The 25,812-nt window shown below is 55.2% G+C and overlaps 1 protein-coding gene across 1 annotated transcript in view; it reads right to left on the reverse strand.

Annotated features, from left to right (window-relative positions):
• The window catches only part of WWP2 (WW domain containing E3 ubiquitin protein ligase 2), an 85,335-nt gene that overhangs the window by 56,381 nt on the left and 3,142 nt on the right, over positions 1-25,812 (reverse strand). The window contains exons 2-6 of the mRNA XM_050922312.1: positions 20,094-20,178; positions 17,987-18,134; positions 17,521-17,642; positions 8,291-8,428; positions 7,028-7,124 (exon numbers count right to left, since the gene is read on the reverse strand). Of these exons, the coding sequence (XP_050778269.1) occupies positions 7,028-7,124; positions 8,291-8,428; positions 17,521-17,642; positions 17,987-18,134; positions 20,094-20,163 (575 nt within the window). The 5' untranslated portion in view covers positions 20,164-20,178. The remainder of the gene's footprint in view (positions 1-7,027; positions 7,125-8,290; positions 8,429-17,520; positions 17,643-17,986; positions 18,135-20,093; positions 20,179-25,812) is intronic.

Below are 25,812 nucleotides of genomic sequence, written 5' to 3' on the forward strand. Positions count from 1 at the left end.
CTGAGAAATTCCTCTGAGCTCTGTGAAAACAGGGAGGAGGTGGTGACAGGGGCTGAGGCCTCCTGTTTGCAGGGCAGAGAGAAGTACATTGCCCATAGCAGCATCATGAAGTGAGGAGAAGGGAAACCCCTTCCCCCATCCTAAGAGAACTGGGAAAAGGATGCCACGTGCACAGGCTCTCCAATCTCCCTCACACGGACCCTCACGCTCAGGATGGCATCAGGCAGAGCATGCATGGATGGAGCAGCAGGGCTGCAAACACATCAACCTCCTCCACACTAGATTTCTACGGCCCCCTTCTCCCACACCCCCCGAATACAGGGGTTCCCCTGCCCTGGGACTGGCGCTATGGGAAGCCCGCACACAGCCTGTTCCCTGGCTCCAGCATCACATTCATTGTATCTGCTCAGAGCCAGCTTAATCAGCATGGTGCTGAGGATGGCAGCTGGAGCCGGACTGCTGCCCACCCGAGGGCTCCCATCAGGACTAGCAGGCGGCAGCCAGCTGGTGGTGCAGACAAGGATGCTGTTCACCTTGCCACTCGTCCTCCCAAGTGGCCGCAGCCCTTTGCAAACTGCTCTAAATCCCCAGCTCTCAGGTTAGCCCAAGTCTCAGCTGTTGGATCCACTTGGAACAAACAAAGGCAAAACTTCCTGGCCTCGGAAGGTTTCAGAGCTTGCGGAATTGCTCCCAGCCCAGCTAGGGCCGCAGGAGAGTGCTGCTCGCAAGCCAGATCTGCGCTGCTGGGCCAGCCTGCTGCACACTCCCAGCCCAGAAGCTACATGAAGTTGTGCGATGGCAGGATCTGGAGGAGAGTCTAGGGTTTGTTAGGCTGGCCTTTTCCCTAGATTTGCTAGTGTCTCCTGATGGGGCTCCCAGCCCGCGCTTTGGAGACCCTTCCACAGCCTTGCAGAGCTCACACGCAGCCTGATACTCACCTCATCTCCACCCAACTTCTGATCCCTCTCACACCAGCCTCCCCACTGCAGAGCCACACACATCTTTCACACCTCTCTTCCCCAGCCCCTGACCATCCTCAGCGCTCTTCTCACAGCTCCCTCCAGTCATGGCCATCTGTCTGAACAGGAGATGCTCAGCCTTGAATGCTATACCCAGCTGCTGCTGCCCACAGCCTATCGTCCCCCTGCTCTGGGACCACAACCTCGAGTTCAAAGCCCTGCTTGGCATTTCCGCCACCGTATCCCACTGCAAAGTTCTGTGCTCTGTAAGGTGCTGTGGCCACGTACAGCGCTGTGTCGAATTCAGCGCAAAGGAGGCTAGACAACATTTTGGGGCAAGAGACGCAGTGGCTTTGACTCTAGATTACCTGAGCAATGACTGGTCTTCCAAGAAGATTCTTGCCCATCACTAAGCAGGACGTCAGCCCTCGTAAAGCAGGTATAGCAAAACCTGGGCCTAGCTTGGAGACGCCCTTGGGAGCACCAGAACTCGTGACACGAGTGACATGTCCACGACCAGATTACGTCAGGTACCGTCTGGCAATCTGCAGCCTCCTGCCCCGCAACACACCAAGCAGTAACAGCTACCAACTCCCCCACCCCCACCTCTGGCCCTCGCTCACAGCATACCAGGCTTGCAGCAGCTCCCCCACACCTAGGACACCAGCTTTCCGAGCCAGCGCAAATGACTGGCTCTTTATTCTCTCTTCACACAGTTAACTGTGGAATTTCACACTCTATCCCCAAGTTTACCAGCAAAGCCCAGGACACCATTTGTGCTGGGGAAGAAAAGGAAGCCCTGACCAAGCAGTTCCCCTTGAGAAGACAGGGCAGAAATTGTTGAGGAGCACAGACTAACTCTTTTATTCCCATCCCGTCTTTAAGGGAGGTCTCCAGCCCATGGAAAGAACACTTGACATGTAAACAGAGCCTTTCCCACTGCGGACTCCGAACCTGCTCTCACATGCCCACGGGAATCACTCTCCGCCATGGAAAGGCAGCCCCTCCGAGGTGGAACGCAGCAGGCAGCAGTACTGGACAGAAGGTGGGGAGAGAAATAAAAACAGCCCAGAAGTCACTCCCAGGGTGCTGGGTGGAGTCGGGCACTGGCACTTTCATCATTGCAGAGAGGATGCTTTACCTGGTGTGGCTGAAGCCGACAGTTCTCTGCCCAAGATCAGGCCCTGTGTCCTAGCTGTTGTAGTGGAGCGAGTGGCTAAGCTGGAGGTTCACATTTGTTCTCCATAGCCCTAGGGAGGCTGTTCTGGAGGGCTGGTGAGCCCCGGGGCATGGTGCCCTGGGCCACTGACTCTCCGGGCAGCTCACCTGTGCTCACGTGAGCGCCTTTCTCAAAGGCTGCAAGTAGGAGATGTCAGCACATCTGTGGACATCCAGGCTCGGCAGGTTTGAAAAACACTGGCTTGCGTGAAGCCGTTTGCACTTGAGAATCGGACTCAGGCTCCCAGGAAGGCCAGGCCCCTGATATCCCAGCAGCGTGCGACTTATTGTGGCACATAGACACCAGACAGACGCAAATGGTCTCCTTGTCCAGATGGGAGCAGTTAGCCTTCCAGCACCAGCCGGGGCAGGTACAGCCGGCTCTCCCACAGGAGGCTACCTGGCACCCTTGCCATTTCTGTCCGTCCTACTTTGTTGATCAGAGTCTCTCCCCCTACTTGATCCAGGGCAAAGCCCAGTGATCAAAGTGTCAGGTTTGGCCAGAAACAGTCAGATCTATGCAAGGCTGAGAGCTCCCAGTACCTGAGCTGGGTGGACAAGCTCCAGCAGAGCTGCTCTCAGCTCCATCGCAGCCCCACGGCTCTAGCACTGCTCTTCTGCCCCTTTCTGGGCTCTCCTGCCTCTCACAACTCATCTCCCTGTGAATCACACACAGGGGCCCACTCTAAATCCATGGGGACCATAGGGATATTTCAAATGCCTGCGCTTTTCAGCAGCTCCCTGTGGGTCCAGCCAGCTCCTGGTCATACTGGGTCAGACCAGTGGTCCCTCTAGCCCAGTATCCTGTCTTCTGACAATGGCTGGTGCCAGATGCTTCAGAGAAAATGAACAGAACAGGTAATCAGCCCAATCCCATCTGACAGTCAGAAGTTTAGAGATACCCAGAGCATGGGGTTGTGTCCCTGACCATATGGGTTAATAGCCATTGATGGACCTGTCCTCCATGAATGTAACTAATTCCATTATAGTTTTGTCCTTCACAACATCCCCTGGCAATGAGTTCCACAGGTTGTCTATGCACTGTGTGAATAAGTACTTCCTTTTGTTTGTTTTAAACCTCCTGCCTGTTAATTGGGTGATCTCTGGTTCATGTGTCATGGTAAGGGGTAAATAATACTTTGCCATTCACTTTCTCCACACCAGTCACAATTCTATAGACCTCTCTCATATCCCTCCTTAGCTGTCTCTTTCCAAGCTGAACAGCCCCAGCTTTTTTAATCTCTCATCATATAGAAGCTGTTCCATAACACTATTCATTTCTGTTGCCCTTCTCTGTACTTTTTTCAATTCAAAGATATGTTTTTTGGATGGAGTGACCAGAGCTGCACGTACTGTTCAAGATGTGGGCATACCAGGGTTTTATACAGTGGCATTACAATATTTTCTGCCTTATTATCTATCCCTTTCCCAATGGTTCGTACCATTCTGTTCATTTTTTGACTGAGGGCTGGTCGACACTAGGGGAGGGGATCGATCTAAGATACACAACTTCAGCTACGTGAATAACGTAGCTAAAGTCGAAGTATCTTAGATCGAGTTACCTACCGTCCTCACGGTACGGGATCGATGTCCGCGGCTTCCCCTGTCGACTCCGCTACCGCCGTTTGTGTTGGTGGAGTTCCGGAGTCGACAGGTGCGTGTTCGGGGATCGATATGACGCGATATATCGATCCCTGAGAAATCGATTGCTACCCGCCGATACGGCCGGTAGTGAAGACGTACCCTGGCACTGAACATGGAGCAGATGTATTTAGAGAACTACCCACAGTGACTCCAAGAGCTCTTTCTACACTCACGGCAAGGGCAGTGAGGTTCCTCATCAGGCCCCAAAGGCAGTCTCCTGCTCCCCTCTGAGGCAGCACAACAGTGGCTGTAGGGCCACCTGGCCTCTCCTCTCTGGGCCCACTGTAGAGCAGTTTCTTTCCCCTCGAAAGAGTGCTAGACTGGGGGCTGGCCTGCGACAGCCAGAGCAGTTTCCCTCAGCTGGAGTGATGTGCATGTGGAGGGAGCCTGGCATTTCCCTTTGAATCCAGCAGTGTGTGTAACTGGATAAAACAATGCAAACCTAGGCTGCAGGGGCTCCCTCCAAACAGCTCCTGAAACTTGGATAGCCCCAGGCCGCTGCCTTGATTCAAGCAGCAGCAGGCTCCTGTGCTGGGCGGAAAGCAGACTGCCCAGGCTGGGTGTGGCCTGAGCAGGAGCCCGTCAGAAAATGCAGGGAGGGCAGGAGAGGCAAAGCGACCAGGGCTGGAGGAGGGAAAGCAGCTGCTTGTTTCCTTTGGAAGTGTCCTGCTGCGGCACTGGGCCATCCTCTCCCTGGCTTGAGGCCATGTCCTGGCCTTCTGGAGCGGCATGAAGTGGGGAGAAGCTGCTTGCTTTGGAGCTGTGGTTACTGGGAAACGTGTCACACTGTCAACATGGGGTTGGATTTAACATCTATGTAGATTTGCAGCTGGGGGCTGGTGTCCAGCAGCTCCTACAGATGGTCTGCTTACAGGCCTGTCTCTTCATGGAAGAGAATCCCAGCACTTCCCACCAGGTAAGCTGAGACATTAGGGTGGTGCTGCTCTGTCCACATGAGCCAGCAGAACCTGCGCATAGAAGCACAGGGCTTCTGAAAGGAACTGTGGTGGTGCTGAGCTCTTTGCTGCTTCAGGGCAGGCTTCTCTCTTCCTTTTCCACGTGCTGAGTACACATGGGCCCCAAGGAGTGGTGAGGAGGGTGCTCATACCTCTGCCATTGCCCCTTCCATGAGGGTGGAGCAATTCCAGTCCTGTCTGGAGTGGAAGCTTCAGGGGCCGGGCTCCATAGCCAGGGACACAAGGCTAGAGGCTAAGGCGGTGATCATGGTCCTAAGATTGATGCTCTTCTGTCAGGGCTGCAGGCAGCTTGACTCTGGATGGCCAGGCCTCAGACCTGGGTCGACTGCGTGTTTAGCACCCTGGCCTGGGTGATCCATCCCGGTTAGTAGGGGGCAGTGCTGCCTTAAGGAGAATCTAGAGCTGGGAAGTGAGCCTGGTGGCTGCATGTGCCTGACTAGTGCTGAATTCTAGACCTGCATTAGCTGCCTGTACAAGATTCTCCTCTTCCCGTCTGCGTGGCCTGCCCAGCGTGTAGACAGGAGACCTCCAGAGGTGCTGAAGTGGTGTGAGCAATTCAGCCAGCAGGATGTGGGGAGGTGCTGTGCTGCTGGCTTTGCCCTCTGTGCTCATTAACGATCCCATGTGAGAGCTGGGGTATTCCAGCTTGGGTAATGATGTTCTGCCTCCCTACAACTCAATCTTAGCTAGATGCAGGGATGGTTAGTGCAGATGGCACGGAACCACACCGAGCAATACAGGATCCTGGCAGCAGGCTACAGGCATGGCTGAGCCGAGCCCACTCCTGAACCATGGGTGTTTCTGCTGCTCCAAACAAGGAAACCTCAGACTGTGCCGCTTTCCCCATTGAGTGACACTGCAGCAGGAGGCGTGGCTAGGCTGAACAGCGGACTGGGATGAAGGGGCCACCAAGAGAAGACACTGCTCAGACGTGGGTTTGGAAAGAGGGGGAGAGCAACAGGGGGATGGTGGGTTGGCCAGGAGCCTTGGGTGGGTTCCCATGGGGTCAGACTGGCTTGGAGGATCTGGGGGTATAAAGTGCTAATAAGTGGCTCGAGCATTAACAGCAAAGCAATGAAGAGATAAGACAAGCCCAGAGAACATCAGGCTGGTCCTTGGCCTGCCCCTGGCAGCTGTGCCCACTGGCCAGCAGAGGAGGAGCTGAGCACGGGGAGCCTCCTGCCCATCCTGAGCCAGGGAAATGTAGACATTACACAGGGATGAAGCCAGCTTTTTAGCAGAGCTCAGGGGCTGATGCTCCTCCTCTGGATCTCTAGACTGTGCAAAGAGGCCTCCTTCCTACTGTATGGAACCAAACGCTGCACACAGCCTCCGAGACAGACATGGGCAACTGCCTATAAGGGTCTGATCAGATCTGCTAGAGGGGACCAAAGGAGCAGGCCCCTTCCACAGCATCTCTCCGCCTGCCAGCAGAGTGCACCCTCACTGCGTCCTCCTCTGCCAAAGCTGCACACGTGCCAGCACATCAACATGCCCCAGACAGGTCTCGGGCATAGTGTGAGAGAGAGCAGAGCAGAGCCACTTCACTTCCGCACCCCTAGCCGCCTGGCAGGGCCTGGCCACCGGAGCGCAAGAAAAAAAAAAACTTCTTGGGCAGTAAAAACAAAATAATTTGTCTGGAGCTGAGCAGCGAGGCCAGAACAGGACAGCGAGGCATAGCCAGCACGGGTGATCGCAGCTGGAGCCCTTTTCCAACTCCGGGCAGGAGTAAACCAGCCCGAGCTGCCCTCAGCTGCAGCCTTCTGCATTTCCCAGGGAAGCGCCCCAAGGCCCACAGGGCACTGGGACCCCATTGTGCTGGGTGCTGTACAAACACAGGAAAGACAAAGGGATATCTAGAGGGCTAACAGTCCAAGGGGAGGGGGCATACATGGGGAGGAATTTGCTACAGCCTCCTCAGAGGCAGGTTACAATAAGGTCATTTCTCCCCTGCCAGGCAGCCATCCCAGTCAGGCAGACTCCTAGCCTCCACTCCCCACGACCACCCCGTCTGCCTCATCTCTGCCAGGCAGCTCCCCCACCCAGCCCTGCCAGGGCCACCCCTCCCTTCCACACACATCCTGCATGCTCTTTGGTGAGCTCACTGAATGGTCTCCTTTGTAAGCTCCTGCTGAGCCTCACTTCTCAGCCTCCTGCCCAGAATCTGAGAACTAGCCCCTCCTGCTCCCATCAATGGACCAACAGGCGTCATCAGTGAGGGGCCCTTACCTGGATCTACCTCCAAAGCAGTTTGTGCTGGGGGGCTGGTTTCTACTCTCTGTAGCCAGAGCCATAGTGCTGGGATCCCTCCCAGGCAGCTGGGACCCTGGACAATAAACAAGTGGGAAAAGGAGAAAGGAGTGTGAGACAGGCTAGGAGACACGTGAGCGGCTGGCTGCCCCCCGAAGAGGGAATCTGGAGAGAGAACAGCCCAGCACACTGGGATGCAGGGGACACTTGCCCCTCATGCCGAAAATACCCTGCAAATGCATCTGATACAATGTATCAAGGCCCCAATCCTGGGGAAAGCACCTATTGGCAGGTGTTCCCAGGATACCCCGAGGGTCTCCACACAGGGCCTTGCAGAGGATTTGGAAGAGTGATGGTCCAAGGGATGGGGGCTACTAGCCGTGGAGTTAGGCTACTTTCCACAGCACCACTCTGTCAATGCCCCTTTACCCCAGGCCTGGCTACCCAGTGTCAGCGCTGCCAGCCCTGGGCTCTGCACACACAGCTCTGCCAAAGTTCCTCATTCTTCACCTGCAGCCCCCACTTCTCCAGGCTTCTCAGAAGCCGAAGCTCTCAGGCCACCCCGTATGATGGTTTTCTCTCATACCACCTGTATCTTGCTGTGGCTCGGAACCTGGAACAAGTGGCCAGTGAATGCATCAGCCCAGGGAACATCCTGCAGCACAAGGAAGCCCTGCTCATGTCAGGCAGGGAGCGGGCTGAACGAGCACAGCACATGACAGAGAACCAGACGCCCTGATATCAAACGCACCCATGCATTGCTGAGCTCCTCACTCTGCCAGGCATTATCCCGCTCTGCTCCCTCCCACCACAGGGAACCCTGCCTGGCCAGGCTCACAGCGAACTGTTCGCAGCCTCCCGAGGCCCAGGAGAGATGGGAGAGGGGATGCAGAACCCAGGCAGCAGTAGAGGCCCCAGAAAACAGCTGCACCCTTCACTTCCCTGGGGGAGGAGGAGACCTTTTCCTGCAGATCCCACAGCTCCCCTCCAGGGCAGAGGCAATTCCACTAGCCCTTGGGATAATCCATCAGCACAAGGGTGAGCCAGGCCTTTGGGCAGACTGCACGATGCTCTACCAGGCTGAGCTGGGGGCCTTACCTGGGAGAGGAGGTGGCTCCTAGCTCTCAGATGTTTGCTCACAAGTCCTTACAGCTGTGATCTCAGCCCTTCTCCCCCCACCGCCTGCACTCACAACCTCGTGCTCAGAACAGCGGCCTGCACATGGAGATGGGCGGCACTCACCCTCTGTCACGGCACTGCCATTAGGCAGGCTTCCCAGATCAACAGTTGGCCCGTCCAGGAAAATCGTCAGCTCTCCGCCTGAGACAACGCTGCCTTTGTTCTCTGTCTGCAGGTTCAGGGTCAGCTGTGTGTTCTCCACTGGGGAGATGGAGGGACCGGGAGAAAGAGACAAGCCACAGTCATCACCAGTTGAAAAGTTTCACCTAATTCTAGATTCCGCACCCTCCCCCACCATGGGGGTTTAGGCTCTCGCCACATGGCATGAGGAGGAAAAGATGAATTCCTCGGCTTCCAGCAGGGCCAGGAGCTGCTGTGACACTGGCTGGCTCTGGTCCAGTACCCATATACACCACACCAGTGCCTCAGCAATGCTAAGCCAACCAAGCCGGACCCTCAGCTCCCACCAAGGGCTGTCCCCAGCCCACGGGCCATGGCCTCTTCTTTCCCACACAAGAGGAGGCAGGGCCATTCCCCCTGCACTGTCCAAGCCAAGCCATTACCTCCCGATGATTAAAGGGCCAGAGCCAGTACACGTCCCATTGTGAGCAAGCCACAATGTACCAATACCAGGCAGATTACCCAGACGGGGTCCCAGTGGCTTTCAGTACAGAAGACAGGATCTCAGGGGTATGGGAAACGGTGGAAGCAGAGCGCAGAGCTCCAGCTACCAAGCTGCTTGTAATCATAACTCATTCAGACAGCAAAGGCCCGGCACTTTGGAGAAGAGAACGGCCGACGGTGGCTGGGAACACGGAAAGAACCGACAGCTGCACACATCAGGTCACCAGGGTGCTGGAATGGCCCTCACATGCCCAGCCAATCGCAGCTCTGGGAGCATTTGAGAGGGCCCCTCACGGTCACTTTGGAGGAGACCAGACAGCAGCACCTTGGGTTGGACCATCTCCCCACCCAAGAGACTGACAAGGCAAGTGGAGAAAGAAAATCCCCTTCCTCAACCCCAAGGACCCGCTCTGCCGAGCTCCACAGGAGCCAGGCTGCTCCAGCCCTGGCCACAAGCCTCTGGAGACTGCCCGGCAGGCCAGCCAGCCCCAGCAAGGGGCACACTAGAGACACGGCACAGCAGCCCTCAGAGCACAGTGCGCGGGTCCAGGGGGCTGCAGGACCCAATTCGGCCTCACGTCAGGCCTGCAGCTTTGCTTCCCCCCCTCATCTGACAGCTAATGGCTCTTGGCAGGTTGACGAGGTCCCACCAGCTGCAGCAGGCACAATGTGGCCAGGCACAGAGCACAGCACCTCAGCCTTGCCCAGAGCTGAAAACACAGTTCTCCATTCTCCCCTCCCCGAGCCAGGGGAGCCGGGCAGGGCAGTACAGGGGAAAGGAAGTTGATGAGCTAATTGAACGACCAGCGGAGGCACAAAGCAGGGGCTAAGAGAACAGCATGCAGCTGCCAACATTCACTGGCATCCCTTATAACTGGCCTCTGCTCCATCTCACACACAGGCCTGTCAGCCAGCTGATCCCTGTTCCTCTGGGCCCCTGGGGCAGATCCCCTCAACCCCTTCAGAAGGTGGAGTCAGAGCCTTACGTTACACACGTACCAACAAGACGAATCCATGGTGCCTGTGAGAGTGAGGGGCTAACAGCACCAGCCAAAGCAAGGCACACGGTAGGCGGCAGCTGTGCACCACCACCACCCCCATTCCCACAACCCCTGCTACAGCAGGCTAGCTGAGCCTGTGCAAATTCTGCCAAACTATGGGGCTTCTTGATGAACTGGACCAGCCAGGACAAGATGACAGTCAGCCTCCAGGTCCCTGCCAAGGGGCAGGATTTTAATAGTAACAACAATGCCCAGCTACGGCCAGTGGGCTCGAAACACCCGGCTCAGATAGAGGAGGCCTCAAGCATTTGGCTGCCCCAGCCTGGGACACCAGCCCAGATGCCTCCCGACTACTTTGCTCAAATAATATTTTTATTCTACACAACTACTCATCCTGATACAACTGCACCATTTTCTAGCAATCTGCTTCCTCCTGGTGTAGCCACTAGGGCAGGGCCCGGTGACTCCAACCAGGTGGTGGGAGGAGAGGGAAACACTCCCTTGGTACCCCGACAGCCAGTCTCCAGCTCAGGAATGAGGCAGCTTGGCAGGGGCTAAGAGAGGCAGAAGCTTTCACAGCTGCTCCGCATGTTGCGCCTGCTGGTTCCTGGGCTTCCAGCCTGGCTCTCACTAGCAGCGCTCCCTGCCTTTGACAGCTCAGGTTTGCGTGCAAGCTCTGCGTGCACACGGTTAACTTTCCGAGAGGTCCCCCATGTGGGCTGAATGCTGCCCAGTGTCCCCATGGTTCACCCAGGAGCAGCCTCGGCTCCATTCTCCCAGCACCATCCTCAGCTAGGAAGCTGGAATGGAGGCAGAGGGATCAATGACTTGCCCCAGGTCACACAGGTGGACCACGGCAGAGCTGAGAATTGAACCAGGTCCCTGTCTGAAGCTCCGCCCTTTCCAGCACATGCAGGAGCTGTCAATGGCTATCACAAGACCAGCGCGTCCCAGGCCACACCCAGCTCCGGAGTTGGACTGGGAGAGACCTGGGGCTTTTCAAACTAGCCCAAGGGGCTGCTTCTTCCCCAACCGCAATGCACCTGGCAGTGGCTGCTCCAGCTAGCTGGAGCTCAGGCCAGAAGGATTTCAGCTTCCCAGAGATTAACGCTGCATCGCATGGTATTAAAGCAAGCACAGGTGCAGTACCAGCAGCCACTCTCCATCCTGGGGAGGGCGTGCTCTCACCACCCAGCCACGCTCAGGTCCAGCACCTTGGGCAGCTGCTTGGTGGTGTTTTGGAGATTGTCAGTGCAGCTGTAGTGGAACTTGCAGAGGACATCAAAGCTGGAGAGCCCTCTGGAGGAGAGAGCCAGGTGGCGAGGGGAGTGCAGCGAGGGCTTCGGATGAGATTTGGTGCCACTAAGTGCCAAGCCCTGCAGCCAGGGAAAGGCAACAAGTCACTGGAAGACAGACCAAAGCAGCAGCAGGTTTATCACCTCCCGGTGCTGCAGGCAGTGCTGCCTGTGGAGTGCATCAGGCTGTGAGCTCTGGGGAGGCGCTGTCACTCACTCAGTGTCTGTACAGGGGGTGACCCCACGGTGGGCAAAACAGAAAAGCTAAACAGGAATAAGACGTTCCCAGGTGACTCTTGACAGTGGACCACAGCAAGGACAGATGGAGCCAGATTAGGAGATATTGGTGGGTGCTCCTGGAATTGATCTGCTCTGGCTTCACCCAGGAAAGGGGAGATCTGGGGGGTAGCTGGAGGAGTTCCTCACTGGCTTGAAGCCTGAGCCAAACAACAAATGCTTCGGGGTCTCTCCCTGCTAGGTGCACTGTCTATCCTGCAGCCCCATTTTCAGAGGTCCTGAGCAGCTGCAGCGCCCATGGATTTCAATAGGAATTGTGGGCACTCGGGTCCTTTGACAAACCCACACCAGTGCCAAGCAGACCCAGGTGCTCCCAGCTCAGCTTCACTTGTCTTGAGGAGAGGGGTCCCACTGGCAGGGGGAAGCCTGGACTTTGCAGTGCTTTCCAACACATCTGTTTGCAATAGAACCAGTGTCTGACAAGAAATCTCAGGCTTCTAGCTGCGTCTGACCTGAGGAGGGTATTACTATCGGCAAAAGTGTCTGAGAGCCCTGCAGAGAACAGGCCAGCCTGGTTCGAGACTGAGCCGGCCTCCTCTCCTGAACCACTCTGCCATTCACAATTCGGGCGCTTCTGAGATCCAGAAGGAACAAGACCCCTGCTTACACCATGGCTGTCGCAGGTTTCCACAAACCCCATGTGCTGGACGCAACCAGGCCTGAGATCTGCCCATTTGCATGCAGGTCTCCTGGCCCACCTTTCTGACAGACTTTCTGTAACTCTCAGCCCCCTGGGGACAGCAGGGGGTGACAGGCACTATGGGGCAGTAGGATGAGTAATGCTCTCTCAGATTTTGTGCGCGCACCACCTCAAGTTTTTATGTAGCTGACTGGCATCCTTCAGCTCGGAACAATCCTTTCCTAACTGCTTGCTTTTAGTATGAGCAGAAAATCTTCCTGTGGGTAAAACACAGGTCTAGGAGCCATGAGCCCTGGGCTCTGTTCCTGACCCTGCTGCACACTCCCTGCATGACTCCAGGCAAGTCACTCAGGTCTGCCTCACTTTCTCCATCTGTACAAAGGAGCCTCCCAGGGGAGACCATTTCATTAGCCTGTGCAGAGTGCTTTGAGATCCTCAGATGGAAGGTGCTGCAGAAAGCAGCGAACTCCTTTTCACCGGTCACTGCTTGCCATAAGAACTCTGCTTCCCTCCAGCTGTGGAGAAAGCCTGCCCAGCACGCTCCAGGGCTCGCTCCTTTGTGAGCAGCTAGCAGCAAAGCACACGCTGCTCTGCGGGCTACACAAGCCCTCATTGTGAAGGCTGTCTCAGCGTAAGTGTGAAGTTACTCAAGTAGCAAAGACAAGGTGTCTCCAACTGGAAGATGTGAACATGAACCTCCCAGCCGGCTTCCTCCTCTTCCTTGCCTCCAACCCAGCTTTTTTTTATTTTATTTTTTTTAAAAAGAAAATAAACACTAGTAAAACCTTCCATTCCCTGTCCCCGTTCGGCACACGGGACGCACAAAGGGACCTCGCTGCTGCACCAACAGAGCGTCCCCTCAAAGGGTGAACACAAAGGTAGCTTGTGTCCCAGCAAGCGGCCAGCATGTCAGAGGGGTTATTAGTATTTTGGGAGGAGGCCAGGGGTGATTAGGTCCTGAATAAGGTCTCAGTTCAGCTGCTCCCAGTGCCTTGCACACAGCATCAGCACTCCCATTTAGTGAGAGCTGGCTGGCAATTCCCTCCCAGCCCATTAATGGGATTTACAGTTCCAAGAAGTAAGGCTGGTAGCAGCAAGTGTGATAAAGGCTCCAGCGTTGAGCCCACACTGAGGGAGCTCTGGTAACTGGTAACTTTCCACCAGGGCTTGGGCGGGATGGGCTCCTCCTGGAGGCCTTTTCTCCACAGGGAAGGTGGCTTAGACAGAGACCTTCCGACAGGAGCCTCCAATACATGGATTTCCTGCCCATTTACCTACCTTCAGGTGTGCCTACCACACTGTTGTGTGCTCAGACCTACCTCAACTAGAACAATTCCAGTGTAATCAAACCAGACCAGCCACCTCCTCTCAGGGAACGGCAGATGCTGAGCTTGCTAAGCACTTGAATGGAAAACGGGTCTAAATCCCTTAGACCAGTGATACTCAGACTGAGGCTCACAAACCGCAAGCGGCTCTTGAATGTGTCTCCTGCGGCTCTCGACAGCACGACATTAAAACCCTGTGATTGAACCATTAACCCGGGGTGGCCAACCTGCACCTGAGGAGCCAGAATTTACCTGTGTACGTTGCCGAGTGCCACAGTAACACCATGGAGACCAGGTGAGAGCTGACATCACAACAGGCCTGAAGTCTGTGGTTGCCCAGACAGCGTCCTGAGACTAAGGGGCTGTTTAATTGACACTCCGGCTCAGGCTGCAGCTCTAGAAACCTGGCAGGGTCCTAGACCCCAGGCTCCAGCCCAAGCCCAAACATCTACACTTCAATTAAACAGCCTCTTAGCCTGGGCCAGCCACAGGTTTTTAATTGCAGTGTAGATGTGGCCTGAGGCCATCACCCACTAGTCCTAAAACACTGCAGCAAAGGGTAAAGCACCCAGCCCCTGCGTCTCATCCTCAGAAGATGCAGCTGGTTACCTGCTGAACAGCCATGTGCATGACAGAGGAATGGGGGATGGAAGGGCCAAGTACCAGAGTGGTGGTACTTGGCCCCCCTTCACTGTGCAGCCCACAGGCAGTGAGATGGGAGCGTGGCCTTTCACGCAGGAAAGAGAATTGGGCCCTGCCCAGGGTATGCACCAAAAAGCAGGGTTAGCTGCATATCAGCCTAGTCCCACTGGCCCACTGCAGCATGAGCAGAACAGGAGTGAATTTGGAAGGAAACACAAAGCAAGCTCAGCGAAGGCCTTTGCCGGGGCATTTCGGTTTGGCACAGCAGCTTTTACAAAGTTATTGTACAGGCGCTGACAGAGCCGACTTGTTTAACATTAATTTCAGGCAGGCTACAGATTTGCTTTTATGATTCTCTGCTAAAAGAGCCTTTGCTTCAGCGAGCTTCTTTGACAGCACATTCATGAGGAGGGGTCGACTGTAACTTCCCAGAGGCCTGGGGGTTTGTTGCTGGCTTCCTGAAAAAATTCCTTGAGGTTGCGGCTCCAGCGGTTCTGCCTGAGGTGCAGAACGGAAAGCAAAGAGCGCGCTTTGCAGGAGCTGTAAAATCCTGGCAGATGGTGCCACTCAAGAAACAGGAGCCTGTTGATGTAACTTGCAACCTGAGCAGCACGCAATAAAAACAAGAGCTTTCATTTGCAGGCTGCAGCCTCACACGTTCGAGGCACTCCAGGGCTTGCCCTGCTGTCCACAGCTCAGTGAATTGTACAAACATAAGGTGGTGCGGGGGGCAGCATGGCCTCACATCAGCTTCCATGAAGCCTCCAAAGCAAGGCCACCCGGGGCCATTCCTCCTGCCCGGCACCAGCAGCACATCTTAGAGTCACCACAGCATCAGAACAAAGAGCCTCTTCTCCAGCACAGCGGCAAAGGCCTGGGGCAGGGGGCTAGGCCATAGCAAATTAGCTGTTTTAAAGGACCCTTGGGAGCAGCTCCACAGAAGGCTGCAACTTGTTTTCTATGACTTGGCCTCTTTTCCCCAGCGCTCTGTCCCCCCCGGCTGCTGTGGCGCAGACGTACCGTGCCAGAGGACAGGCCATGCAGAGCGTTGCAGAGGAACCTGCCAAGGCAGTTGGGAGAGAAGCATGTTTGAAAAATGAGGTTTTTGGAAAAGGAACCCTGGTCTGTTAGCGCCAAATGGATTCAATTTGCCTGGCCTGAAAGCCGAGGCCTGGCGGGTTCTTTGCCAAAGACACAAGCCCGTTTCTTCCTACAGTTTCTGAAGCTCCCAGCATCCATCTGGAGGGACAGAGGGAGCTTGGGCACAGTTCCAGCATGCAGGAGATCTAGACATGCTGCCATGACCTTTGTAGAGGGGGAATGACACTGACATACTGCTGGAGAATACATAGCCAGGGGACCAACATTTGTCCTTGGCAGCTAATAAAAACTATGGAAACACCCAGCCAAAGACTTTAAGATGCAGTTAAGGTTGTAAGTACGTATCAGTAACTTATAAAAAGCCTTGGTAAAGCTTTGAACCCACATGGTGACTATCACAGTATCTGCCTGAGTCTGCAGACAGCCTGATAGGTCAGCCTGGAGAGGAGTGAAGTGCCCCTAATCATCTTAGTGGTGTGTTGACTCTGAAGCCTAACAACGATAATTTAAATGGTAATAAAGTTCACTATTTCGCTGCTAACCTAGGCACACAGGGAAGGACCAGGAGGGTCATTCTGCAAAGATCTGCACAAGTGGCAGAAGTGGAGTGTCGTTTCAGTACCCCCACTAGGGAGAGGCTGGCTTGTGGGCTTAGGACAGCAAGCCCTGGCCTAGGCTGTGTCAGACGGCTGGGGAACACCAGTGGGACTAACTGGGTCGGGAGCACAGGTCACCTCGTAGGGAGGCTGTGGGGGGTAAGTGTGACCAGCTCAGATTCCCACCCTCATATGTGGACACCTGCCTGGCACTGGGCCCCACGCCACACAGCCAGAGTAACTCGACTTTGTGCAGAGCTCTCAGTGCCCAGACCCAGGGGCAGCCCCCGTGGCCACTATTCCAGCTTGTAGCACAGTGACTGCAGCACCTCCGCACTGGATCCGCCCTGTCCCCACCCACTCCTCACTCCCAGACCAGCAGGGGACACGACCCCTCTCCAAAGGCCCTGCACTCCCAGGGAACTTCAGCCCAGGGAAGCCACACTTGCAGGGGGATGGGCAAGCCAGGGGAGAGCCCCGGAGCCCTCCATTCTGGGCCAGAGTTCAGAGGAGCACCTTCCAGCTCCCAGGCAGTCCCTTGCAGACACAGCTGTGTGCTGTAGCTTTAAGACTCCTCCCCTCACAGCCCACTAGGTCAGGGGGAAAAAAAAACTGGACACTTTTTTCAGTATGAGCAGAAACAGCCAGTTGCCTTTTCCATTCATTTTCCACATGGCCCCCTGGGGACGCAGCCTACTGAAAGGGCTGATTGTGCCCCTGCAAAGGGGCGCGCATAGGTAGGGCGCGAGCAGACAGCACCTCCAGGAGAACACGTATGGCATCTGGCTGGCCGCCAAACAGGGAAGCAGCTGAGGACCGTGGGTCAGGCCTGCTAGGCTGAGACCCAGACCAAGCCACCATCTCCAACACACGCAGCCCAGCAGCACTGTCCAGCTCCATGCATGGGGGACAGGGTCACAGGCATCCAGAATGTCAGAGGGTCCCACAAAGCCCCTGGTGATTCCCACCCCCAATTCAGAGGGCAGAGCGCACCATCCCATCCAGAGTACATGGGCCTGCTCCTGGCGACGCTGCCCAGGGAGTGTGCTGGGGACATTCACCTCTGGCAATGCCCAGGAGTAACTCAGCCTAACCCCTGGCACAAGGGAGAGTCTGGCTACATGCTGTCTCCCTCAGAGGAGAGGAGGCCCCTCTCGGCTCTCAATGCAAGGTTTGTCCTTCGAGAGCTGCTGAGCTTTGCTTGGAAGAGACAGAGCAAACCTTTTCCTGCCCCACGCAGCTGCAACCACAGCCCAGGCCCTGAATGGAGGTCTTTATGCAGCCGCCACCACCGCGGGCCACACTCTGGTGACCACAAATGGCAGCAAATAGCTGCAAAGTTTGTGTTTCCCTGCCGGCAGTGGCACCCTGGCCAATTAAGGTATGGCTTCCATCACACACTAGCCCCGAGTGCCCAACAGGACCGCCCAGCCTCACACAAGGACACCTTGTTCTCTCCCAGGGCCAGGGATTCAGCTACTCCTTCTCCGTGGCACACACCTACTGAGGCAGGAAATCTTGCAGGACCACAGTGGAGGTTCGAGGTAGAGTGAGCTCAGGAACAGACAGAGCTGGCTGGTGAGATGGTAGCACCACAGGAAGGCAGGTGCCGCTCACTCAGGGCATTCTGCCCAATGCCAGAAGCTGAGGAGGCCCCAGCCCCCATGACAAGCCGCTCCCTGCTTTCTCCAGACAGGGAAATTAAGCTCAGGAAGAAAGCAAAGGCCAGGCCAGGCATCAGGGCCCCCCGAGTAGCTTCCACGCATACGTACTTTTCCCACCATTCTTCTTCAGGACATTACACAGGCTGATGGAAGCCGTTCCCAGCAGCTCATTCCTCCGGGTGTGGCAGCTCCAGACCTTCAGATCCAGGTGGCTTTGAGTTGTGACGTTCCTGGAAGGCAGACCAAGAGGACGGCTGTCATCTCCCCTCCTGCTTCTCTGATGCCAACCTAGCAGAGCAGGACCAGGCATGCCAGGCACAGAGGGCAGAGAAGAGGCCAAGGCAAGGCCCTAGGGACACCTAGGCCCCACTAGCACTCCATCCAACACAGCACCCATCTGGCGACTGTGTTCTCACCCGCACACCTCAGCGTGCACCCTAAGCCCCTTCCAGCCAGTGGCAAACGTTCCAGGCTTCTTTACGCAGCATGACCCAGCGCAGAAGTAGGGAGCTCAGTGCCAGCTCTAGGGTGCCTGCATTAGCCCCAGCCCCCTGGAGTCCCCAGGGGCTCTTACATGATGAGGACCTCGTTCCAGAGCAGCTCAGAGCTCCCAATCCGCTTCCCTGTCTTCTTGGTCTCACTGGGAAGTCCATCCACCATCACCTCCACATAGGAGTTGATCCGGGACTGGCGGCTGTGCACCTTGGGCTTCACTGACACAACTAGGAGAGGGGGAAGAGGCAGAGAGTCACGCAGCTGCAGGCAATAGGCAAGTTGTCCCCACCCAGAGAGGCCCAGACACCACACAGCAGCTGCCAGCCCAAGAAACCAGGGTCCAAGGTTTACTCCAGGCAGCCGGGTCATATGGGCCAGACAGGGAGACATGGCCTGGAGACCCGGGAAAGGCAAGGCCCCCTCCTGGGACCCAGAAATCCCCCCACCCTGAAGGGCACCCCAAAAAGGGAATAAAGAACAGGAGCCGGTGAAAATAAGCGCAGACAGAAGTCAGGGAAGCAGTTCCAGGTATCTGGAGCCCCCTGGTGGCCTTAACAGAGTTCTGCACACACTCCAGCTCCCCTAAAGCCACGGAGACCAAGGCATCCACCGCTGACAGCGCCCGGACAGAGGGCGAAGGGGAAAGCTGAGCAGGCAGCCAGCCAGCTCCCAAGGCTCACATTGCCTGGCACATGCAGGGAGACCTTCCAGGCTGGCACCGTTCACGAGCACCAGTTTCAGAGGAAGCCCCGAAAGGCTGAAGGTTTGACAGTAGGGAATGCACCCTCCAGGAGCTACCCTCCCTGGCTCTGCCTCTGCCCGCAGGACCAGCTCAGAGACTGGGATTAGAAGGCTGGTTACCAGCTTTCCTCTGGATGAGCCCTTCACAGCAGGGGATGCTATGGAAAGACCCCATCCTTCCTCCCCCAACTCTCCACATGCCTGGGGCTACGAGCTGCCAACAGGGGGAAGCACCAGGAAGAAGACATCTTTTAATCTGCACTCTGCTGCACGGGACCATTGGGGTAAAGTCCATGTGTGACGCTGATGGGCCAGATGCCAGCTCCTGTCTCTCCACGGTAAGACTTATAAGGATTCAGAAGTTCACATTTGTTATTGGCTTGGTGAAATCTAGTTACAGAACACACCACCTGTTGGGGTGTGATGGGGTCAGATCCCCGCACTAGCCCTGCAACAGCTCAGCGGACCAGGTGGGCCCAGTCAGCTAATTCAGCTGCAAACAGGGGAGCTTTAGGTTGGAGGCAGCTAATTAGAGAAGCTCCCGGGTGCAGGAACAGGCAGCGCCGGTAAAGCTAGGTAGTGGGCTGCTGAGAAAGGGCAGTCACTCCCTGGAAGAGGGAGGAGTGTTTGGGGGCAGCTAGGAAGGCAGGCAGCAGGGAGGAGGGTTCTGGGAGCTGGCACACCCAGACAGAGAAGGGGAACAGGAGAGGTAGGAAGCAGTCCAGGGAAGGCAGAGACACGAACCCAGAACTGCTGACTGGAGGAACGAGAACCCAGAGATGAGGGCAAGTCCTGGTTCCCCTATTAGCTGCTGCGAAAGTGGCGCCGGGGCAGTGAAGGGGCAGACTGCCTAGCAGTGCTGATGGACTGAACCCCGGGAGGGGGAACATGGTCACCTAGCTGGAGGGCTAAGTCACGAAGACAACACTGAGGGTCCTGGAGCCGGAGGAGCTGCAGACCGCAGCTGGAGTGACAGCATGCAAACCGCAGACTGGGGTGTTGACCTCAAGAGCTAACCCCAGAGTGGCCAGGAGAAGGCACCAGTCCAGCAGCGAGTGGAGCACCCTATGAGGGTGTCTGTCCTGTTTTTGACAGTCTCCCCAGAGGTAGGCGCTCACAGGCACGGGCTGCTCCAGACAGCATGACACCCTGCATTCTCCTGGGCACACCTCGTCTCTGGCTGGACTGGTGCAATATCAGCCTTCATTCGACAACTACTCCCCTCCAGCCACAGGCTCAGAAGTCCAGGACTAGGGCAATCTCCCTCCTCTGGGGAGCACGTGGTCACTGACAGGCTGCCTGGGCTGCTGGAGAAGGAAGTTAGGACAAGCCAAGCCACACTTGAAAATCCCCATTCCCCAGCAGGGCCAGAAGCTTCTGACCTAGACAGAGTGCCCGCTTCCCCACCTCACAACCCCCGGGGTGCCCACTGCAACTCTACTCACCTTTCACAGTGAGCTGGGACTTCTCACAGGCCAGCCCTGCCATGGCCCTGCTGGAACTAGCAGATGCCATGTCATCACCATGGGACTGGAAAACAGACACACAACACCTTAGTGCAGCTCCATGCTACAGCCACACTACCTCGGGGCTGGATCTCCAGGGACCCTGTCACTACCAGGATGGGAGACCCCAGTGGGTCGGGAGTTCAACAATGGACCAGCAGTGAACCACCCCCTTCATGTGGTATTGGGGGAGCAATATTGCTGCATGGGCACAGCCATCTTCTACAGGTGTTGTGAGAATTGGTCTCCAACTTCTGCCTGCTCAAGAATTTACCATGCAAAGTAGGTCAAATTATTTTCCATAAAGAACGTTCTAAAGAAGTGGAAGAGAGCCAGAGAGAGAGAGTGAGTGAGTGTATGTGGGGGGGTGTGTGTAAACAAGCCCCCATAAAGAGCCATATAATTCAAGCACTAGGCTGAAAACATGGTTGGTAAAAACAGAAGATGTGGACCCAGAAATTAACGACCGAACATTGCGGTGTCAGATATCAAGATTAATTGCTGGACAAACAATATAGGGATGGGCTATTCCACACCCTACTCCTTTTCTGGGTCCTTGATAGAGCAGAGAGAAGCACAGACAGAGGCTACTGAAATGAGCTGCACCATCATGGCTGCCACTCTCACCATCTCCTGGGACTCTCGGCATTCGTCATCCTAATCCTGAGAAACGCCCTGACCAGCCCGGACCAGAGAGTGGGACCCAGATAACATGGCCACCCTGACCAGCTCCAGCTAAATCCCAACTACCACCTGGGATGAACCAGGATTGGACTACAGCAACAACAGCAGCTCCAGCCCAGCTAGCTTCTCTTTTCCCCACAAGGGCAGTGCAGTACTACCGTCTTTGATGCCATCTAAGAGAACCAGGCAGGGGGTTTCTCTCCAGCGTACAGGAGCAAGGGACATTGTTCAGCTGGAAGCCTTAGTTCATACTTGACATTCCCAGGCCCTTAACTGGTTTTCCTTCTTTTCTTTCTTTAATAAAAGGTTAAAACGTTTTAGCCGGGAAGTGAGCAGGGTGAGGTCTCTATATATCTTGTTTAGCACTGTTTTTTGTTGGACAATGATAGGGTTATGTTAACACCTTTGGCCCATTTATTCCATCTAAATTAATACAACAGGGATCATTAGAGAGCCCCTGGCACCTTTGGCAAGAGGCCAGTTGTCAGTTTGTTTTGGTCTGGGCAGGAGTTTTGAGCTGGGGTTTGAGCATTGGCCTGCTAAACCCACGGTTGTGAGTTCAGTCCTTTAGGAGGCCATTTAGGGATCTGGGGCAAAAATCTGTCTGGGGATTGCTCCTGCTTTGAGCAGGGGTTGGACTAGATAACCTCCTGAGGTCCCTTCCAACCCTGAGATTCTATGAAAGTAGGAGGTCACACCAGTCTGAACAGAGATGCTGACTTAATAGAAAGATGTCTCCTCATCTACCCTTTACCCTGCACAACCACTCCAGATCCACATTCTACTGCCATAAGTACACTCAGGGATATTCAACAGGTGGTTTTTCATTTCAGTCTCATACATACCGCACAGGGCTCCTGTCGAAAGCTCTGCGTGCCCTTGACTTTTAAACACGGAATAAATGTAGATCCAGCCAAAGCAGCAGCTCTTCCCCTTCCTCATAGCCTGCAAACTTCACTTAGTCACCAGTCAAGTGACACAGGCTGCTTAACCCCCAACCTCCACTCCCCTCAGCCCGTGGCCAATGCCCACAGCAGCTGGGGTTTGCAAAGTGCCTGGAACTGGAAGGGCAATAAACTCAGGCTAGTTCAGACCTTTCAGGGAGAGCGTTCCAAAGTACAGAAATTGCTCAGCCCGCAGGCCCCTCCTTTGATGACGGGTGATCGGATCATAACTCTAACAGCATGGCACAGGGAGAGAGGCGTCCCCCAGGGTTAAGAGGATACAGTTGCCTTCACTTTCTGCCCCACACCACTGAACAGTGATGCGGCTGCATTTGGCTGGTTCGTGACTAGTGTATGTGACTAAACAGCTTGAGGATCCTTTAGGAAAGCCCCGACAGAAACAAGATTAACACGACAAACACTTGTAAGGAATGGTCTAGTTCAGCGCTTCTCAAACTTTTTTTCGCAGACCACTTGAAAATTGCTGAGGGTCTCGGTGGACCACTTAATGATCTTTCCAAATGTTGTTTGTATTGTTAGCTAACTATTGTAAACCGCTTTGGATAAAAGCGTTATATAAAAAAAACTTAATAATTAATTTTTTTTGTTTTACAAACAAAAGCACGCAACTCATATTTTAATATCAGTAGTCTTACTTTTCTAATGCGATGGATGTGCTCTGTCTCCCCCGCTGTGGCAGCCCCCGAGCTGGCGCTGCGAAGGGGGGGGGGGTCTCTCCCTCTCTCCCCCACCGCAGCTGCCGAGCTGGGCTGGGAAGAAGGGCCATCTTTCCCCGGCAGCCGCAGCCCTGGAGCTGGGGAAAGTTACCTCTTTCTGTGGCTGCTGCAGCCCTGCATGTCCCAAATTCCCTCCACCCTACTCTTCTCACCCCACTGCCCCCTCCCACCTACCCCCTATTACCACCAAGGCCACCAACTCACCTTACATGTGCATCTTGTCCAGGCACTTCATTAGTGGAGCCACACCTGCGCGGCTCCACTAGTTAGGTGTGTGGCCCTTCACTGTGTTGTGTGCGGCCGCCTAGGCATGCACCTTAGAGGGAACTATCCGCGGACCAGTTTGAGAACCTCTGGTCTAGTTATTACATAGTCCTGCCTTGAGTGCAGGGGACTGGACTAGACGACCTCTCAAGCTCCCTTCCAGTCCTACGCATGCATCTATGATTCTGTGATACTCTGTTACTACAGAGGAAATGAGGGGCCTAGCATCACATGGGAGAGTGTCGGGAGCCCTCAGGAGCAGCCCAGGTCTTTCTCATTAAGGTTTAGTTCCATAAGGCAGCCTCCTCATAGGTCCAGGCTCACTGCTGAGATCTCTACTGGCTGGATCCCAAGCCCATCAGATAAGACTCCCACAGGATGGCCCCTCCCTAATAAGTCCCAAAGACTGGGATTTTCTGTGGCTCTTTCTGTGGGCCATGGATCTTTCTGTTCTCATTGATAGTTCTGCAGCATGGCTCAGGCAAGTGAAAACTACCCTGGATTATCCAGAAGTCTTTATAAATAGCCCCATACGACCAACACAAGTAGCAGCACTTGCACACTTAGGAAACAGCCTGACAACACTACAACAGCATTTTATGTCTGTAGCTCTGTTCACCCTGACAGATCCCAACGCACTTCACAAGCTACGTTCACAGAGCACCACGAAAATACAGCCACCTCTGGGGTGGAAACAGCATCCAGGCGGCACATCACAACAGAAGCAAGGGGTCATTTTGGCCAAGGACAAACCTCCATTCCCCTGAGATCGTTGTGGGCTTTTTAGTGGTTGTGCAGAGCAGAGGGTTAGATAAGGAGACATATTTATATTAAGTCAGCATCTCATCCCAGGTTCAAACCCTTTGCAGACCCCTAATGCCACCAAGTTATGAGCTGGTTGGGATGTACAAGACTGAGGACCCAACTGGCCCTCACTTGTGATCTAGGCTTTGGCCCCTCTATCCCATTCAAGTTACTCTGCATAAAGCACATGCGTAACTAATGCCTGCGCACAGGCCACTGCATTTGGCATTGAATTCCTAGCTTCAGTTTAGCAAGAAGGCTGCACGCAGCAACACTGCCTGCTCTCAGCAGTGCACTGCTGCAGTAGTGGACATTCTGCAGCAGCTCCTAGCACATTCAGAATGAGAACTTGCATGGAATTACACAGGAGGTGAAGAAGTCAATCCACACAGTATCTTTCTATCCTAGACACTTCCAGGCTCAGCCCCTCCTTACTGCAGTATCTGAGCACAGAATAGCTCTGCTGCTATAAAGCACCTTTATACAAATCTGCCTGCATGCACATGCCAAGGGGTTGTACTGCTTTGACAATAGCAGTACAGGTAAAGTGCAACACGACTCAGGTGTGGACGAGGCCTAAGTGACTAAGAAGGTCACACAGGAAGGCTGCAGCAGAGCGGACAATGGAACCCAGGTCTTCTAGCCCTGAAGGCGCGTCGGAAGTAGGGTCGCCAACTTTCTAGTCGCACAAAACCGAACACCCTAACCCCACCCCTTCCTCAAGGTCCCATCCCCTGCTCACTACATTCCTCCTCCCTCGGTGGCTCGCTCTCTCCAACCCTCACTCACTTTCACTGGGCTGGGGTAGGGGTGTGGGAGGGGGTGAGGGCTCCGGCTGGGTGCGGGCTCTGGGTTGGGGCTCGATATGAGGGGTTTGGGGTGCAGGAGGGGGCTCCAGGTTGGGGCTGAGGGATTTGGAATGTGGGAGGGGGCTGCAGATTTAGGCGGGGTTGGGGTGCAGGAGGGGGTGCTGGCTTTGGTGTGGGGATGAGGGGTTCAGAGTGTGGGAGGGGCTCTGGGCTGGGGGGGTGACAGGCTCTGGGCTGAGGACAGGGATGAGGGTTTTGGGGTGAAGGAGGGTGCTCTGGGTTTGAGAGGGGCTCAGGGCTGGGGCAGGAGGTTGGGGCACAGGCTTACCTTGATCAGCAGCAGGGCTATGGCAGGCTCCCTAACTGCCCTGGCACTGCATGCACCCCGAAAGCAGCCAGCAGGTCTGGGTCCTAGGCAAGGGGGCCAGGAGGCTCCATGAGCCGCTCTCACACACAGGCACCACCCCCAGCACACAGAGCCCCATACCCCATCCCAGAGTCAGACCTGCTGGCCGCTTCTGGGGCACAGTGCGGTGCCCCAGGACAGGTAGGGACTAGCTTGCCTTAGCGCCGCAGTACTACTGACCGCACTTTCAATGGCCCGGTCTGCAGTGGTGACGGAGCCACCAGGGTCCCTTTTTGACCGGACACCTAGTCACCTTAGTCGTAAGCATTGCCTGACCCTCTCTCTTCCATTGCATTACCTGGGTTAGTGCAGCTATTGAGGTAACCAAGTTCAATAGTTTTTATGCCACCGCTACATTTTCAGCATGCACCAAAGCTTTCTACTGAGAACACGTAAGTGCCCAGAGATGTCAGAGCAAAGCTGGGGGCTTTTGGCACCTGAGACAGTAAGTGACATTGGAATGAGCATGTTTCTGCTGCTATGATTAACAGTGAAACAGCTCAACATCAACGTGCCATTGGTAGATTTAAAAGCTAAGGAACTGTTGAGATGAATGGGACAGTTCACAACTCTCAAGGCTACTGATGCAAGCTGACTTGCCATGCCTGCAGACAGCAGCACTGCTTTTCACAGCCAGAGGGGCTAGAGAAATTTGCATATTGAACTCAGACTCTGGAGCACAGTGCTGGGGTGGGGTGTGGTGCCTGCAATAAATTCCATGACCACAGAATACACAGGCTCTGCCCAGGGCAGGTATACAACCAGGGCCAGCTCCAGGGGTTTTGCGTCCCCAAGCAGTGCAAAAAAACCAAACAAACAAACAAAAAAAGCCACGATTGGCGTGAGCTCTACCGCCGCCACTTCAGTCTTCGGCAGCACGTCCTTCACTCCGAGAGGGAGTGAGGAACCTACCGCCAAAGAGCAGAGCGTGCTCCCCTGCCCATGGCCACCCCAAGCACCTGCTTACTGCAGGGCTGGAATCTGAGCAGCTTCTGGCTTGGAAGTAAATGA

The sequence above is a fragment of the Gopherus flavomarginatus genome, chromosome 14 (assembly GCF_025201925.1).
Source record: "Gopherus flavomarginatus isolate rGopFla2 chromosome 14, rGopFla2.mat.asm, whole genome shotgun sequence".
Classification (NCBI taxonomy): domain Eukaryota; kingdom Metazoa; phylum Chordata; order Testudines; family Testudinidae; genus Gopherus; species Gopherus flavomarginatus.